At 47.2% G+C, this 15,918-nt stretch overlaps 1 protein-coding gene across 1 annotated transcript in view; it reads right to left on the bottom strand.

Annotated features, from left to right (window-relative positions):
* The window catches only part of PI4KA (phosphatidylinositol 4-kinase, catalytic, alpha), a 117,266-nt gene that overhangs the window by 71,924 nt on the left and 29,424 nt on the right, over positions 1-15,918 (bottom strand). Inside the window, exons 8-18 of the mRNA XM_012644122.1 lie at positions 14,068-14,216; positions 11,930-11,995; positions 9,411-9,507; positions 7,827-8,018; positions 7,127-7,227; positions 6,341-6,470; positions 5,212-5,344; positions 3,796-3,891; positions 3,256-3,439; positions 2,718-2,821; positions 309-477 (exon numbers count right to left, since the gene is read on the bottom strand). Coding sequence (XP_012499576.1) covers positions 309-477; positions 2,718-2,821; positions 3,256-3,439; positions 3,796-3,891; positions 5,212-5,344; positions 6,341-6,470; positions 7,127-7,227; positions 7,827-8,018; positions 9,411-9,507; positions 11,930-11,995; positions 14,068-14,216 — 1,421 coding nt within the window. The remainder of the gene's footprint in view (positions 1-308; positions 478-2,717; positions 2,822-3,255; positions 3,440-3,795; positions 3,892-5,211; positions 5,345-6,340; positions 6,471-7,126; positions 7,228-7,826; positions 8,019-9,410; positions 9,508-11,929; positions 11,996-14,067; positions 14,217-15,918) is intronic.

The following is a 15,918-nucleotide window of genomic DNA, read 5'->3' as shown; positions in this document are numbered from 1 at the left end:
GAAAGAAGGGAGAGAGGGGTCTGGGGGGAACCCACGCTGGGCTGCTGTCGAGTTTTCACACTGGGCTGGGGGAGGTGCCTGCCATGAGCCAGACGCAATCCAGTGAGGAAGCCACCCTCTCCCCTGACCCCTGCCAACATCCCTGAGGGAGAACCTGCCCCCTTCTATCTTGCACTCAACCAGTTACATTTAAATCACTCAACAAAGAAAGCACCATATTCTGACCAAGATGGTGCCTAGAGACTTAGCCCTGGCCAGCAGGGACGGACACACTGGCAGGGTAGGCAGCACAGCCGTCCTCTTCCTACCTTCAGGGCTGGCCCCTTCTCGCTGGCCCTCTCGCTGGCTCGCTTCCCCTCCAGCCCCAGCTGCACAAACAACTCCAGCAGGTTCATGAGCAGCTCGTCCACCAGATGCTCATCCTGGATGTTGGCGGCGATGTTGGCCAGGGCATTAATCACCGCCAGGGAGCAGTGCCTGAGGGGGAAGGAGCGAAATAACAGTCACTGCCAGGCCCTCGACTGTGTCTGGGGGACAGCAGTGCACGGGTGAAGCAAGCTGCTACGGGCCAGGCCCAGCCTGCCTCACCATGCTCCTCTCAGCGTCTGTAAACGAAAGATCTCTCAAGAGGTGACAAACACGCCATCCTCATGACTGCTGCAGAAATGACTGCAATCCTCCCTTCTGAGATGCAGTAAGGACCTCCGGCGGACTGTTTTAAGTTCCTGGAATCTGCACATAGGGCACCTGTGACGGTCCCAGGACACTTCTCTCTGTGTGGCCAAAAATGGAAGTGCCCATGCACAGGCGTGTCTGCTTGGACCTGCTTTTCTCCACAAATCCCAGAGATAACCACCCCTGGAACTTACACCTTGTGATCAGCTTCCCCTCAATACTCCCTCCACCTGGAGCTGATGACAGTTTGAGTTCACATCAAGTACTCAGGAAGTGCTCCAGAGTCCTGGGACAACCTGCCCCAGGATCATGGCCAGCCACGGGTAAGCCCTGGTGTGAAGCTGATGTTGCCCCATCAGCCATGAACCGGTGAGACGGGCCAGGGAAGCCAGATCCTGCCACTCCCAAGCTGCATGACTCCGCGTGAGCTGCTTACGTCTTTGAGCCTCGTTTTTTTCCCTACATAAAACAAGGATAATAATTCTCTCTTAATAGGATTGCAGGAGGAGTTAAACACCATGTGAAGCACTGAGCACACTCTCTGGCTCCCAGAAATCACTCAGCAAATGACAGCTATGACAAAAGGCACTCCCTTCACAGTTAGGTAAATACTTGGTAGGTCAAGGAAGGGCAAACACAGGGCAGCAGATGCTTCCACTGGGGAGGAACAGGACAAATCATGGTGGGTGGCAAGGAGCAAAGGCTCTGAGGAAGAGGAGTCAAGCTGAGCCAGGAGGTGAAGAGCTGGAAGGACGGAGCATGGCACACAGCGGGCAGCAGGGTAAGGCCAGCGAGACACTCGGGAGGGGCAGAGCACAGGCAGGGGACGGGGGGCCTGGGGCAAAGAGGCCCAGTAGCCATGTTAGGAGCAGGGAAGCAATGCAAGCCAACAGGTGTTCTGGCCTGTGTGTTGGTTCCATTGCGGAGACCAGGATGGAGGGAAGGAAGGAGAGGTAAGCCTAGCCCCGTCCCCAACCCAGTCCTCTGGCTGTGCTAGCTACTTGGGCTCATGATGGTGGCAGCAATAAGGTAGTAACAGCGTAATAACAACGTTGAAGTAATAATGCCAAAAGCATGCATAGATCGAGAGCTTTCACATACATGACCTCATTTATGGGCAAAATGAGACAGGTGCTCATCTGACGTATGAGGAAACTGAGGCACAACGAGGTTCAGCATTTTCTGAGGTTGTGCAGCCACACGGTGTGGGCTCCACAGCCACACTCCTGCCCACTAAACTGACTTGAGGAGAATCTCAGAGTGAAACCTGAATTTGACAGAGGAGGAGCCCTGTAACTGGGAAGAACTGACAAAGGGGCTGTCTTCTTCCCTCCCCAACCTCGTGTCCTCATCTGACTTCACTTCTCCCCTTCCCTCTTTTCCACTGATCCGCCAAACGCTTGTGAGATCCCCTAACCTGGACACACATCCCTGTCCTCAAGGCACTCCCAGATAAGGGAGAGGAACAGACAGGAAGCATCTCTGTCAGGGAAGAGTGGCCAGACTTCATCAAATGTTCAAGGATATAAAACACCTACTCCCTTGGGCCCTCTACATCCTCCTTTGCTGAATCTAACCTGAGGAAAGAATCGAAGATGTACACAGATATTTCGCTAGCAGGTTGCCAATACAGCACTTACCAGCAAGAAAACTAAAAAACTACTTAACACCCAAGCTAGGGACTGGTAGAATAATCTTGGTACTGCTATACGGTGGGACGCCACACAGCCATTAAAGGCAATGTGCAGAGAAACATTTATGGCATATAGTTGAAGTGTTATCCTGTAAAACAAGTCACCCAGGTGTGCAGCTTGGGCTCGGTCAGGCGAAGGGGTGGGGATGGGACCAAATGCACTGAGATGCTTGTGGTCAGTTCCAGATGGGGGCTGCGTGTGGGTTTTCATTTCCCACCTTATGTGTGCGTTGATTTGTATCATATAGTGCTTCTGTAAGAAGAGTTTAAGAGACAAATTCCCAAACTTCACATTTTCAGAGGGAGTTAAATACTGTTGAGATCAAAAAGGACAATGAGGTCCAGTTACCTGTAGCCATGGTCCTTGTAATCTTTGGTGGCGGAGTACACGACAGAGCTGGCCTTCACGCTGATCTGCTGGAAGAGATTCCACACTTCCTGATAGATGTATTGCTGGAATAGAGTGAGGGCACCGTCACCACACTGTGACTCCTTCACAAAACCCCTCCTTGGAACATAGGGAAGGCCCCTCCTGTCATCATTCAGAGGGAAAGTTCTGGAATCATGGACCATAACAGCCCCCATAAAACCACCCAGGGCATCCATTTCTAAAGCTTTAAGCAAACCTCAAATTAAAAGCTCAAAGGGAAGTAGCTTCAGTTCAAATCCTATTTTATGTTACTGGTAAGAAATTAAACCTCTTTTTCCGCAGCACTCTTGGAACCTTATGCTACTCTACTATTCAACTGTCAACAGTTGTGAACGTTTAGCTCAACTGCAAGGTAAATTTATCTGTATTTTTACATCGCTTATAGTCAAGAGTCTAATGAGGCTTGCGTGGGGTCAGTGGGCTTTCTGGATCTGTCTCCTCGCAGGGCCTTCCTTACGTTTCCGGTGATAACCAGGCAGCCCAGCTGGTCGATGATGAGCACGTCAAGTGGGGAGGGCGGCTGGCAGAATTTCTGCTGCAGGATCTGCAGAATTGGCTCCATGACCTTCGGAGTGTCCCTCAGGGCCACTGCGATGTGCCCTAAGGCTCGGATTGTGTGGTCGGGAATCAAGTGAGCGTCCCTACAGGAGGGAAGAACAGAAACACCCTAGCAACAGTCCTCTGGCATGCAGTGGTGAAATAAAACCTGGAGGTTATGATCTAGACCTCAATTTCATCACAGTCTTGAGGAAGCGTTCATGCAAAAATGACAGCCTGGGACTTTAACAACCAGCAGAAACACAAAGCCCCAGGCAATAGGCTGGAGGACAAAGATCTTTCTCTATTCCCACATAGTGGTCCAAGATGTACATTCTGAGATAAGCTTCACCTTAAATCTGTGACAAACCCAGTGCGTGTGTAGGCTGTAAGACAGGAGACACTTCAAGCCTGCTGAGAACCATGGGGCTGCCCGTGAGGAAAGGGGACTGGGACATACTTGTCACTCTCCTGGGAGATGTAGAGCCGGTTGGAAAGGCTGGCCAGGAAGGCCTCCACAATCACCGGGTCCACTGTCAATCCAGCCTTCAGGCACCTGAGCAGCGAGGAAACCAACATGGCATTAGGCATCAAAATAAGATGGTTTCTTTTTTGTTTTTTAAATTTTTCCTTTCTCAGGTCTACAAAGTTTAAAGAACTGCTCTGAATTTTTTCCCCACAAATCTGAGAACTGCTGCAGATTTTGCCCACTCCATAAATATCTCAGTTGGAAACAATAACTTCATTATTTTGCCCAGAACACTTTCCTTCGGAGTATCATACTCACCCCAACTCCAATTTTAAATCTCCTGTACTGTTCCTTAACAGAAGTCACAGTAACTGATTCCAAAGACAAATGGTCCCAAGATAGCTGAGGGTATGTTACAATTATGTATCAAGGTTGTAGCAGTAAGGAGAAATGCTTATGTTACAGAGAAAGGGGAAATTTCGAAAGCCCCTAAGAACATAAAATCTTGCAAGCTGTCTCTCGCTCTCCACATCTGTTTGGCTCCTGAACTAGAATGTCAGAGAATAGCGGGAGTCTGACAAACGGGGGCCAAGTTCTTGATTTGGCTTCTGACAGTGGGGAGCAGAAGTCAGACAGGGAGGGAGCCATTTTCATAGGAATCATGATGCATTTGGCTCTTGAGTTGGGAGAGTTAAGAGTTCACGTGGCAGGAGTCTGGGAAGCCAGGGGTACCCAGCCAGACTTAAAAACCTCATTTATATTAGATATTACACACAAAAAAAGACAAAGAAAACATGACAACACGTTACTCTGGATTCTTCTCTTTCTACTTTTCTATCCATTACAAATTTTCTCTAATAAGCATTTCTTTTTTTTTTTTTTGAGACAGAGTCTCACTGTGTTGCCCGGGCTAGAGTGCCATGGCGTCAGCCTAGCTCACAGCAACCTCAAACTCCTGGGCTCAAGCAATCCTTCTGCCTCAGCCTCCCAAGTAGCTGGGACTACAGGCATGCACCACCATGCCCGGCTAATTTTTTCTATATATTTTTAGTTGTCCGATTAATTTCTTTCTATTTTTAGTAGAGACGGGGTCTTGCTCTTGCTCAGGCTGGTTTCGAACTCCTGAGCTCAAACAATCTGCCCGCCTCGGCCTCCGAGAATGCTAGGATTACAGGTGTGAGCCACCGTGCCCGGCCAGCATTTCTTATTATGTTTATAATCAGAAAAAGGAAGGAAATTTCATTTTTTAAAAGTATGTAATAATTCCTCTTTATAGATCCAGTGTAGGTTTAGAATAATCAGAAACAAGCTATAAAAATTATAAATGCTTCTTGTTTTGTATCAATAATAAGACTCTGTGGGACGCTGCTTTCTACCTCCCTCTCGCCTGGCGTCCCATCTCCCCACCTGCAGATGTTGTCGATGGCGATGTCCCGGAGCTGCTCGTACATGGAAGGCTGGCTCTTCTTGCCCGACATGACATTCAGGGTCGATTCGGAATGCTCATTGGTCACACTGATTTTTATATCATTGCCAGCAACTAATGTAAAAATTCAAATATGCATCTGCTTGAGCCTGTTACTTTCCATCCCCTTCTTTGTAATTCAAAAACCAAGATAACATGCTGATCATTTTTAGCTTATAAATGCAATCACTATAAAAACATCTGACCAACTCTAGTCTGGGCAACAGAGCAAGACTCTGTCTCAAAAAAAAAAAAAAAGAAATTGAAAAACATCTGACCAAAAGAAAAGAGCCGAGACCAACAGGAAGGAACATGTTTAAATCAAAAGGAATAATATATAGGTTACAAAGTGATAATTATGGGAAATCAGCAACTTGTCAATAAACCATTCAAAAGTACTGACAACCACCCACAGGAATGCAGCTCTGAGGGTGAGTGAGGCACAGTCCTGCCCCCGGGGTTATCTGACTAATGGGCAGAGCCTGCCTGCCCAGTAAGGGTGGGTGATGAGCATGAATGCAGAGGCCTTAGAGTGCTAGAGGTCCCTCCCTGCCACAGGGTCAGGAAAGGTATTTCAACTGCTCTGAGTTTGTGTTTCTTCATCTGAAAGAAGAAGATAAAAATGGCACCTTCAGAGGACTGTGGGTAGGATGGTGATATTACGTTAGGGCCTCTAGCACACAGCAGGTATTTAATCAATATTAATTATTGTCATGTTGTCTGTAGAAATATCATAATGCACTTTCACAGGGGCAAGAGGGACTAGATGAGGTTGTGCACACAGAGCTCTGGCTGAGTGAGTGGAGCACGCAGGATTCACATTTTAGACTTCCACAGTGCGAGGAGACTCCAAAGAGAAAATGGGACTAGATAGGGCGATCAGTGGTGGCAAGAGTACAGAATGGGGGAGGTGGGGGAAGGAAAGGCCTGGAGCTGGGAGGGAGCTGTGTAGGGAAAGATAGGACAGGCGTGGCAGAGCAATGAGCCTGGGGACAGTCAGGAACCTGTGGGGGGCTCATACATAGTCAGCTGGCCCCTTTCTCAGGGCCTCAAGGGTACTCGGTCTATTACCTGTGTGGTACTGACTGTGGTACTTGTAGAGCTTCACCAGCACCGGGGACGGGATGACTAGGAAGTCTCGCAAGGACGGCGTCACCGAGTGCACCACCACTGGGAACCTCTCACACAGGCGGCCCAAACCCTGCAACACACCATCACTTGTCACCCAGCCCAAGCAGTGAGATGCTCAACACTTCAGATACCCAATGTTTGACTACAAACTTCCAAGGTCAAAGCTCCCCAAGGCCACCTGCCTAGGAGGCAAAAAGACAGGGAAGGGGGACAGTGCTGACTCTCTCCCACCTAAAAGGGATATATAATACATTCTTAAAGTATGCTCATTTCTTTTGGAAGCAAGCTAAGGGAGAAAGGGTACACAATAGGATTTTTAAACAATGGCAAGCATGGAGTCAGTGGGATTTGTGACAAGGTAAGAGTCTCAGCAGAGCAGAGCTACTGCTGGGGGCATCAGGAGGTGTCCCCTCTTATGGCCCCACGATCTTTTACCTACTGGCCTTGAGCACCGCCCAGCAAATCCGGGACAGCCTCACAAAGGAGGACCAGAGTCTAGCTGCGCCTGGATGCCACCTGCAGAAACCCCTGGCATCCTGTAGGTGGAGGCCCATGCTCACTCAGCGATGGACTGTCCACAGCAGGCTCTAGTTAAAGCTCCTAAAGACAACCACTCACACCACACCCTCTCCAGTGCTGGTGTGCCCACCACAGCCTGAACACTATGATGAAAAGGATACCTTATTGATAGGATTTAAAAGCCTCTCAGGTGTCAGGGAGACTGACCTGCAGACAGCAGATAAGCAAGGGCAAGTGAGCAATGATGACTTTGCTGGACGTCTTGGACTGTAGCTTCTCAGACAGCTTGATGCAAAGATTTTCTGCACCTTAATTCAAAATCAGAGGCGGGTACGAGTGATCAGCAAAGTCCAAATTCATAACACACTTGTTCGCCAAGTAAGCACATAATTTAATTAAACTCCAGAGACCTACTTTTTATAGACTTTATTAATAGAGAGGTCATACTGCATGTGACTACACTCTCTTCTCCGCTGGCCTTAAGCCCTCTTGTCCCTGTAGTGTCCCACTCCTCAGGAAAACTTCCCATTCTCTGCTACCCTAGACAAACACCTCATGCTTGGGTACTGACCTCCCACATTGCCACAGAAAAGCCTAATAACCCAGCAAGAAGCAGCAGAGAGAACACACAGGCCCTGTGGATGTAGTCTTCCCCATCCTCCCAGGCCCAGTGCCCTCCACACAGGACAGGACACCAAATGTCCAGGCCACAGCAGGGGCTGATGCTCAGTGCTGCATGTACCCAGGTGGCAGCTGCTTCTACCACAACTGCATGCTGGTTAACAGAGCCAAGCACTGTAGAAGTGGTTTGGGGAACTTGTGGGAAGAAAGCCGCTGGGGCATGCCTAGACACAGGAGGTGAGGTAGTCTGTCTGCCTGAGGGGCCAGGCAGGCAACTCAGGCTCACCCTGCTCGTCCTTCACAGCCCACACCATGAGGTCCACGCAGGCAGCGTTAGCCTGGCAACGCAGTTTGAGGGGACTCAGCTCATTGTGGATCCGGTCTGCATCATGGAGGATTTTCTGGAGCTCCCCCTGGCTCATGTTGAACTGTTCCAGCACAAAATCATGGATCTCCTTCACAAAGGAGGTTGGGAGGTCTGTGGGATAGAGGGCAGGCATCACAGCTGGAAAGAAAGCTACACCAGAACACAGGAAGCGGCTGTCAATGGTTATGGTCTCTTTCCCTCTCTAATAAAAACCCGGGAAGAGCAGCGCTTGCTGCTGGCTATTGTGGTTCCAAGAACACCCACTGGGAAGAACTTGGCTAGAATGTGTACAATTGTCCTTCACATGCATACAACCAAGCAATCAGAGAAAATGGTAATTTCCCAGGGAAGTCAGAGCCACACTTTGTTTTAAGCAGTCAATACACTAAAACCTGAATATATGAAACACATAAACTGGAATGTATCATCACTGGGACTGGCTCCACAGACAATAGCAAATACTTCAGTGATGTTTACAGAAAAAAAAACCTTGTCATTTATTAGATAAGGTCAAACATTGGTTGTAGCCCAAAGGAGGGAATTCTCTGGATCTTCAGAGCACCAATGTCAGATACTTCAAACTGTCATCACTGGGGCCTGGAGAGTTCAGGAGAACCACTGTAGCAAACACAAATCAGACCAGGTGAGGAAGTGAGCAGGACTCAGCTTCCCAGGAACTCTTGGAATCAGATCAGGAAAATGGTTAACTGAATTATGGTATCTATGTGACAGAACAGCATGTGGTCATCAAAGCTAATGTTTATGAAGAATATTCCATAGTGTGAGGGAAAAGCGGAGGAAAAGTGTTTTTAAAAATACACGAAAAAGAGACTAGAAGGGAATGCTAAATTTTATGTGTGCATGCTAGATTATTATCTCAGAGGCCAAGGCAGGAAGATGGCTTGAGCCCAGAAGTTCAAGATCAGCCTGAGTAAGAGTGACACCCCACTCTACAAAAAATAGAAAAGTTAGCTGGGCATGGTGGCGTGCACCTGTAGTCCCAGCTGCTTGGGAGGCTGAGGCAGGAGGATCACTTGAGCCCAGGAGTTCAAGGTTGCAGTGAGCTGTGATGAGGCCACTGCACTCCAGCCTGGGTGACAGAGCAAGACTTTGTCTCAAAAAAAGAAAAAGAAAAGATATTACCTCAGAGGTAAAAGATTATGAGTGACTCTTTTCTTTTCTCTAAAATGCCTAAACAGACATTTTGTAAAACTGTATGTGTGCTTATTTAGACAATATATTAATAACATGTAGAAAGGTATTAGAAAAACACCTTAAGAAATAAACCCACCAAAGAAGCCATCATTGATAATACTAGAGTTGCAGGATGGTGGACAGATTTTTTTTCTAATTTGCTTATTCTGCAAAGTTTCAGTAATGTGACCATGTTGCTCATACATATTTTTTAAGTAGCCCCAAAGGAAAGTGAGCACCAGCCTGCAACTACTAGCCAAGGACAGCAGCCCAGGAGGCAGTCTCACTGCACTCACAAGCAGTCCTCACCCTTCATGTAGTACAGAGTGTCGCGCAGCATCTTGAACATGGTCAGGTAGAGAGGGTCGCTGAAGGACACGTAGTAGAGATCAGCGCCGGGGTTGGCCTGCATGGGAGGGAGGAGACACACGTGACCACAGAACAGAAACTCCTCTGCCCAGCCTTCACCTGGCACGTTGAGTGAGGCCTGGCTGAGCAGTGATTTGTGACTTAGCATTCTAAATGGAGAAACCATTTATCATGATTCATCACTTGGACACTTTAATTGCTTTCTTCACCCCTTTAGGCATCAGGCCAAGGAAAACAGGAGGCTCATGCAGTCCAGAGATGCCTGTGGGGGCACAGCCATCTGCACCCTAAAAGAACCACTTTCCTGTGGCTGAAGCTCACCATCTTTGGCACACAGAGGGACACGGGAAGTGGAGGAAGAGGAGGAAGACAGCCAAGCGGCTACCAGAGTAAGGGATCTACCCTGCCCATCCTCCAAACACGGACACTACAGCCAGGGCACCTTCATATTCAGCTCACGTTTTGTAATTAAAACACATTTTAAATAATCTTTAACAATCTAATCTGAAATGTACCACTCTTTTTCTTCTTGGGCAAAAAAGTCACACAAGGTGTAATCAGTTAAGTAAAATACAGTCCTTAACTTCTATATATTCCCAGTTCAGTAGGACGGAAAGATCTGGTTTGTTATAGTTCTTGACGAGTGTAAAAGTGCTCTGCAAATACAGACGACAGAGATGAGAAAGCAAACCTGCAGAGGGGTTGGGTGGGGCTGGGGGGCACATGGTGTGGGGCTGGCGGAGGGCAGGGCAGGGGAGGTCACATGGAGGAAACAAGAATCACTCGGAGGGTGTGTGAGTCATGCCAGGTCTCAGGAGGGCACTGACAGTAAGAGCTGCCACAAACTAGGTGCCATCGATAGGTACCACCACAATTGCTTCACAGACATGGTCTCAAATGGTCCTCACAACACCCCTGCAGGGCAGAGGGGAAGAGACGAGACTGGGAGAGCAGCACAGAGCTCTGTCTCTGGAGTCTGGGCCACCCAAGTGCTAAGCTGGGAGCTTTGTCATCTGACTGCCTGAGGTCCATGGCTGGGCTTCATCACTCACTAGATATGTAACTAAAGTGCCTCAGTTTCTCCATATGTAAACCAGGGATTGTTGTAGGATTCGAGGAATGAGTGAGTGAAGTCCTATCACAGTGTCTGGCACTTAACGAACGTGCCATAATTGCTTGATTACACTGATTGTGGATGATGATTAATATACTGCAGTAACTCCAAGTCAGGATAGTAAGAATATTTTTTTTTTTTTTTTTTTAGTCATGAAACCATTTCTTCGAATGGACGTTCATATTAAAAGTCCAAATTACAAAACAAAAATACCAAAAACTTCTCTGGTTCAGAGGGGGTAGGGTACAGAGGTAGAGTGCAGGCCTAAGAAGTCTCCAGGTGTCTGACTGCCCAGCTCTTCTCTCAGCCCTGGTCTTCCTGCTCTGCCCTGGGCCACACATGATCACACACTGACGACGGAAACCAAGAGGCCTCTGAGACTGCAAGCTGCAGTGAGAGAGCTAGAGAGCTAAAGCTCAGGCCAACAGAAGAACAGCCTGGAAAAGGGTTGAAGACAAGGTAGGAAGTGCCCAACTACAACCTGGAGAGTTACAGGAACTGCACTCCTTAGCCAAGAACCAACCCACAGCAAAGCACACCCAGCACATCCATCTCACATTTGCCAACAGCTTGCTGGCAGCCAAGTGCAGCACAGGAAGGCGATGGTGGTTCCCACCTGCTTCATACCTGGGCCAGGTATGAAGTTATCAGGCACTGTGTTTTATCAGGTGAGAGGAAGAAGACCGGACTTAAACAAGGACTTGGGTCCAGCACACACCCATAGAATCAGCCCGGCAAAGGGCAATCTCTCTGATCCTAATACTCAAATGGGGCCTGATCCAGATGTCCCCTGAGATTTTGAGACCTCCCAGTACCAATGCCATAAATATCGTAAATATCGTATCATAAATAATGCTGTAGGGCTTGGTTCCAAACACATTAAAGACAAAAGTTCCCTAGGTACACGCTCCTTATGCTTAAAAGCCAGGGCTTGCATGTGCTTGGGAAGTGCACTTCTGAGCCCTAAAAAGCAGCCTGAAGCACAAAGGAGCCAGGAAGATGAAAGAGTCAGATAGACCCAGGCCAGACTCCAGCTCCCGCAGTGACTGTGTGACATGGCACGTTAGCTAGTCCCCTTGTGCCTCTATCTTCCATTGGTGAAATGGAGACACTAGCCACCAATTGGGGGCACTGAGGTGATTGTGTCTAAGAGCTTGGCACAGCACCCGGCACACAGCCAGCACTCGTGCAGGTGGGCTGTTATTTTGTGGCATGAGGGAAGTTAAGCTGAAAACTCACAGCTAAACCCCTTCCATTCCATCCCCCACATGAATTCCTTCTGCTTTCTCCCTGCAGATGCTTAAATCAGGCTTATCTCATGGTGATGCCCTCAGAAGGGATGTACCTCTATCACACTGGCTACAATTGCATCCAAGGATTTGAGAACAGGCTCTTCGACGATCTTCTTCACCTATCAGGGAAACAAAACCTCATGAAGCAACTGACACAGTGAGAGAGACAGGAACACTAGCTCCTTCTACCAAAACCCCATAACAAACCCATGTTCTAACACACTGAAAAATGTGATCAAGGCAACAGACCAACAATATATTAATACAAAGTATGGCTATATATCCAACTATATGCACACACCCTCAATCCTGCCATCCCTTGGGGCTTCTTTCCTACCCTAGATAAAAATGATACAAAAACAAAGAAAAGGAGCCAACTCCCTCAAATTTGCTGACATTAGATGTCCATGTTCAGGATGTGAAAGTGTCCAGACTCCAGGCATTGCTGCCATTTCACCAACTCACAGTTAATAAGCACAGCTGTGTGACATCCTTTCACAATCCCCTCCCAGACATCTAGGACACCCTCACAGCCAGGCCTCGGTGCTGAAACTGCCTCTCTTCTCCCCAAACCAGGTTCACTGGCTCTTCTACAACTGCCCAGGTACTCAAACTGGAACAAACATTTAAAATTTCTAGTAGAAGCAATTATTTTTACCTGTCCTCAGTATAGCATTTAGTACGGGAATGAACTGTTCTATCCTGTCAGTTGCAGAACCATCTGAAAAAATTGCCCCACCCTTGCAATTGTATTACTTGACGAAGGTCATTTCCAAAATGTATAGATAATGATGAACACCACACCAGGAAAAGAAATGAAAAATTGCCTAAAAGAAAACCTAAACTTGAGATGTTAAAATATATTGGAGGGCCGGGTGCGGTGGCTCACTCCTGTAATCCCAGCACTCTGGGAGGCCGAGGCGGGCAGATTGTTTGAGCTCAGGAGTTCGAGACCAGCCTGAGCAAGAGCGAGACCCCGTCTCTACTAAAAATAGAATGAAATTAATCGGACAACTAAAAATATATAGAAAAAATTAGCCGGGCATGGTGGCGCATGCCTGTAGTCCCAGCTACTCGGGAGGCTGAGGCAGAAGGATCACTTGAGCCCAGGAGTCTGAGGTTGCTGTGAGCTAGCCTGATGCCATGGCACTCTAGCCCGGGCAACACAGTGAGACTCTGTCTCAAAAAAAAAAAAAAAAAAAAAAAAAAAATATTGGAAAAAATAATTCCCCAAGAAAGGATGTAAAACATCAGTCTTCAATTAGGATTTCTGGCATGGTACTAGGAAGAGCCATCTGCAGAGGTCACAGCCCTCCTAGACCACCATTCTGTCTGAGACATCGACTCTGAGAAGTGGGAAAGTTTCCCTTCCTGATGGCAACTTGAAAAATATCCTAAGCTATTTAGTAGTTCATCACGGCTCCATCCTCGATAATTATCACCTATGTTTTAATGTCTTCTTACACCTTCAGTCTGAAGCCATTCTCTGAGTGACTTCTACTCACACTCCACACAGCAGGGAGATGGCTGCTCTCTACAGTGCAGGCTCCAGGTTTTTGAAGGTGTCCTTCTCGTTTCCAAAACAGAAAGCCTGATATGTAGAGTGCACCCCTGATAATGTCATCACCCCCACCCATCAAATATGTCCTGAACTACCCCAGCACCAACGCAACAACTCCAGTGCCCCTGCATCTGACCACAGATCTGTCCATTTCGGGACTCGGAGAAGGGCATCAATGTCTTCTCTGGTGTACCTCAAAGGTGATCCAAAGGAACCCGAATATAAAAAAGTTAGGTTTTATATTAATCCAAATAGAACAACCCCTGAGAAGGAGTCAAGTACAACGGAAAAGCATTGGCCTTGGAGTCAGAATCCCCAGATTGAGCAGGCCCTGCCCCTGCCTGCATGTCCTTGACATTGACTTCCTTCCCTCCCAATGGGGATGCATGGGTGCCTCCCACACGGCTGCTGCAAGGATTAAATGAGGAAGTGTCGTACAATGGCTCCATGAATGTTATTCTCCTTCCTTCTTTAATCTGAAAATTTATGACTACTAAATTATACTTTGAAATACTGGTACACTGAGTTTTTCTTTAAAAAACTTGAGGCTTTTACCACTAGCACTTTTACTGACCCCCTCCCCACCTCAATCACCATGGTCTGTTTATCCACCAATGCTCCTCTCCTTACCAAGTTCAAGAGTTCCCGGAGCATTTCTAGTGGAATGTTGAATTCCTTATAGGTGATGCCATTGAAAAGGGGAGAGACTGAGAAGCTGGAACTGATGGTGGAGAAGTAGTACTCGGGCTCCAGGGCGGTCCCATCAGGCAAGCAAGACGCTGGCAGGAGAGAAAACCAGAAAGTTAGCCATGGTCACACGTGACCAGGACACTTCCTCAAGCTGATTCCCCCAATAACCAACAAAGGTATAGGTTTTGCTTTTGTTTATACCCCAGCGCCTTGCTTGTTTTTAAAGTAAGAACTAAAGGCTAGACGGCAAATCCTTGGGAAGTGATGCCCCCCACTTGGGTGCTTCAAGTCAAAGGCTCAAACATGATCACGTCCTAATATACTCAACCCAAACAATATAACTTAACACGTGGGACAGGAAAAAAAGAATTACTCTTTTTTAAAGGTTGAAAGACGTAAAAGTTTGAGGTCCACAGGGCTCCAAAAGTATTTTACCACCAAAAATTTTTTTAAAAAATTAGCTAAGTGTGGTGGCTTGTGCCTGTAGTCCCAGCTACTCAGCAAGCTGAGGCAGGAGGATTGCTTGAGCCCAGGAATTTGAGGCTGCAGTGAGCCATGATGATGCCACTGTACTCCAGCCTGGATAACAGAGCAAGACCCCAGCTCTAGAAAAACAAAAATAACAAAAATGCACACTACTAGAAGTTTCAAAATCTGAATGACTAAGTGAAATAAACCAGTCACAAAAAAGACAAATACTATATGATCCCACTTCCATGAGGTACTTAAGAGTAGGCAGAATCGTAGAGAGAAAGTAGAGCAGCGGCTGCAGGGGGTTGGGAGGAAGGAGGAAGGGGGAGTCATTGTTTAGTGTGAACAGGTGCAGTTTCACAAGGTGAAAAGAGTTCTCAGGATGGATGGTGGTGATGGTTGTACAATATTTTAAATGTATTTAATACCACTGTACTGTACATCTAAAAAATGGTTTAAGATGACAAATTTTATGTTATGTGTATTTTATCACAATAAAAAAACTGTAGGAAAAAAATCACAAAAATAGTCATTCAGTCATCTGATGCTTAATATGAATGTCAAAGTGTACAATTGTTTGAAAATCCATTACTAAAAACTATAACAGAAAGCTATGATTGGAAAATACATTTATAATATTTTCATATTAATGACAGGCAATATCTATAAAGAACTAAATATTAATAATAAATTTTATGACTTTCCCAAGCACTAGAGCACAGAAAAAGCACAGAGTTGAGTTTAACCGAAGCTGGGGCCTAGCGCTGCGATGCTGGCGATACACTGCCAGTCTGCCTGAAGACAGATGCAATCCAGGAACTTACAACAGAAGGTGGCGGGAATAATGCTGTAGGGAGCTGAGATGCTGGAGGGCCAATGTAAGAAATGGCCACGGAAAGAGGGATCAAATGAGGAAAGAAGGGAGGGAGAGCAGATAGTTGAACAGGAGCAGCTGGAGAGGAAGAGGAGGAGGCTGTGATCAAAGGGCACTTCTTGGACAGACGCCATGAAGCAGGGGCAGTGTCACAGATGGAGGCAAAAGATGGGAGCTACAAGGACCTAAGAGTTGGAATTTATGCAGGTGATGTCACAAAATTTTTAAGCAGGGAAGTAAATGATCAGATTTGTACTTTTAAAAAACAATTCTTAAAAAAAAAAAAATCCTTACAGCGCCATGGAAGAGGGGCTGGGAAGGGAGAAGGAGACTGGCTGTGAGAAAAGCCTGAGTTCAAAGGGAGGCGTGGGAGCACACACAGGAGGAGCAGGGTCTGCTGCTGTCTGCCCTACAGTGAGGGCGCTTCAGAGAGCAGGGCTCGTCTG

The sequence above is a fragment of the Propithecus coquereli genome, unplaced genomic scaffold (assembly GCF_000956105.1).
Source record: "Propithecus coquereli isolate 6110/MARCELLA unplaced genomic scaffold, Pcoq_1.0 Scaffold206, whole genome shotgun sequence".
NCBI lineage: Eukaryota > Metazoa > Chordata > Mammalia > Primates > Indriidae > Propithecus > Propithecus coquereli.
Note: the sequence above shows the minus strand (reverse complement) of the source record. Positions and strands in the feature narration are given on the sequence as shown.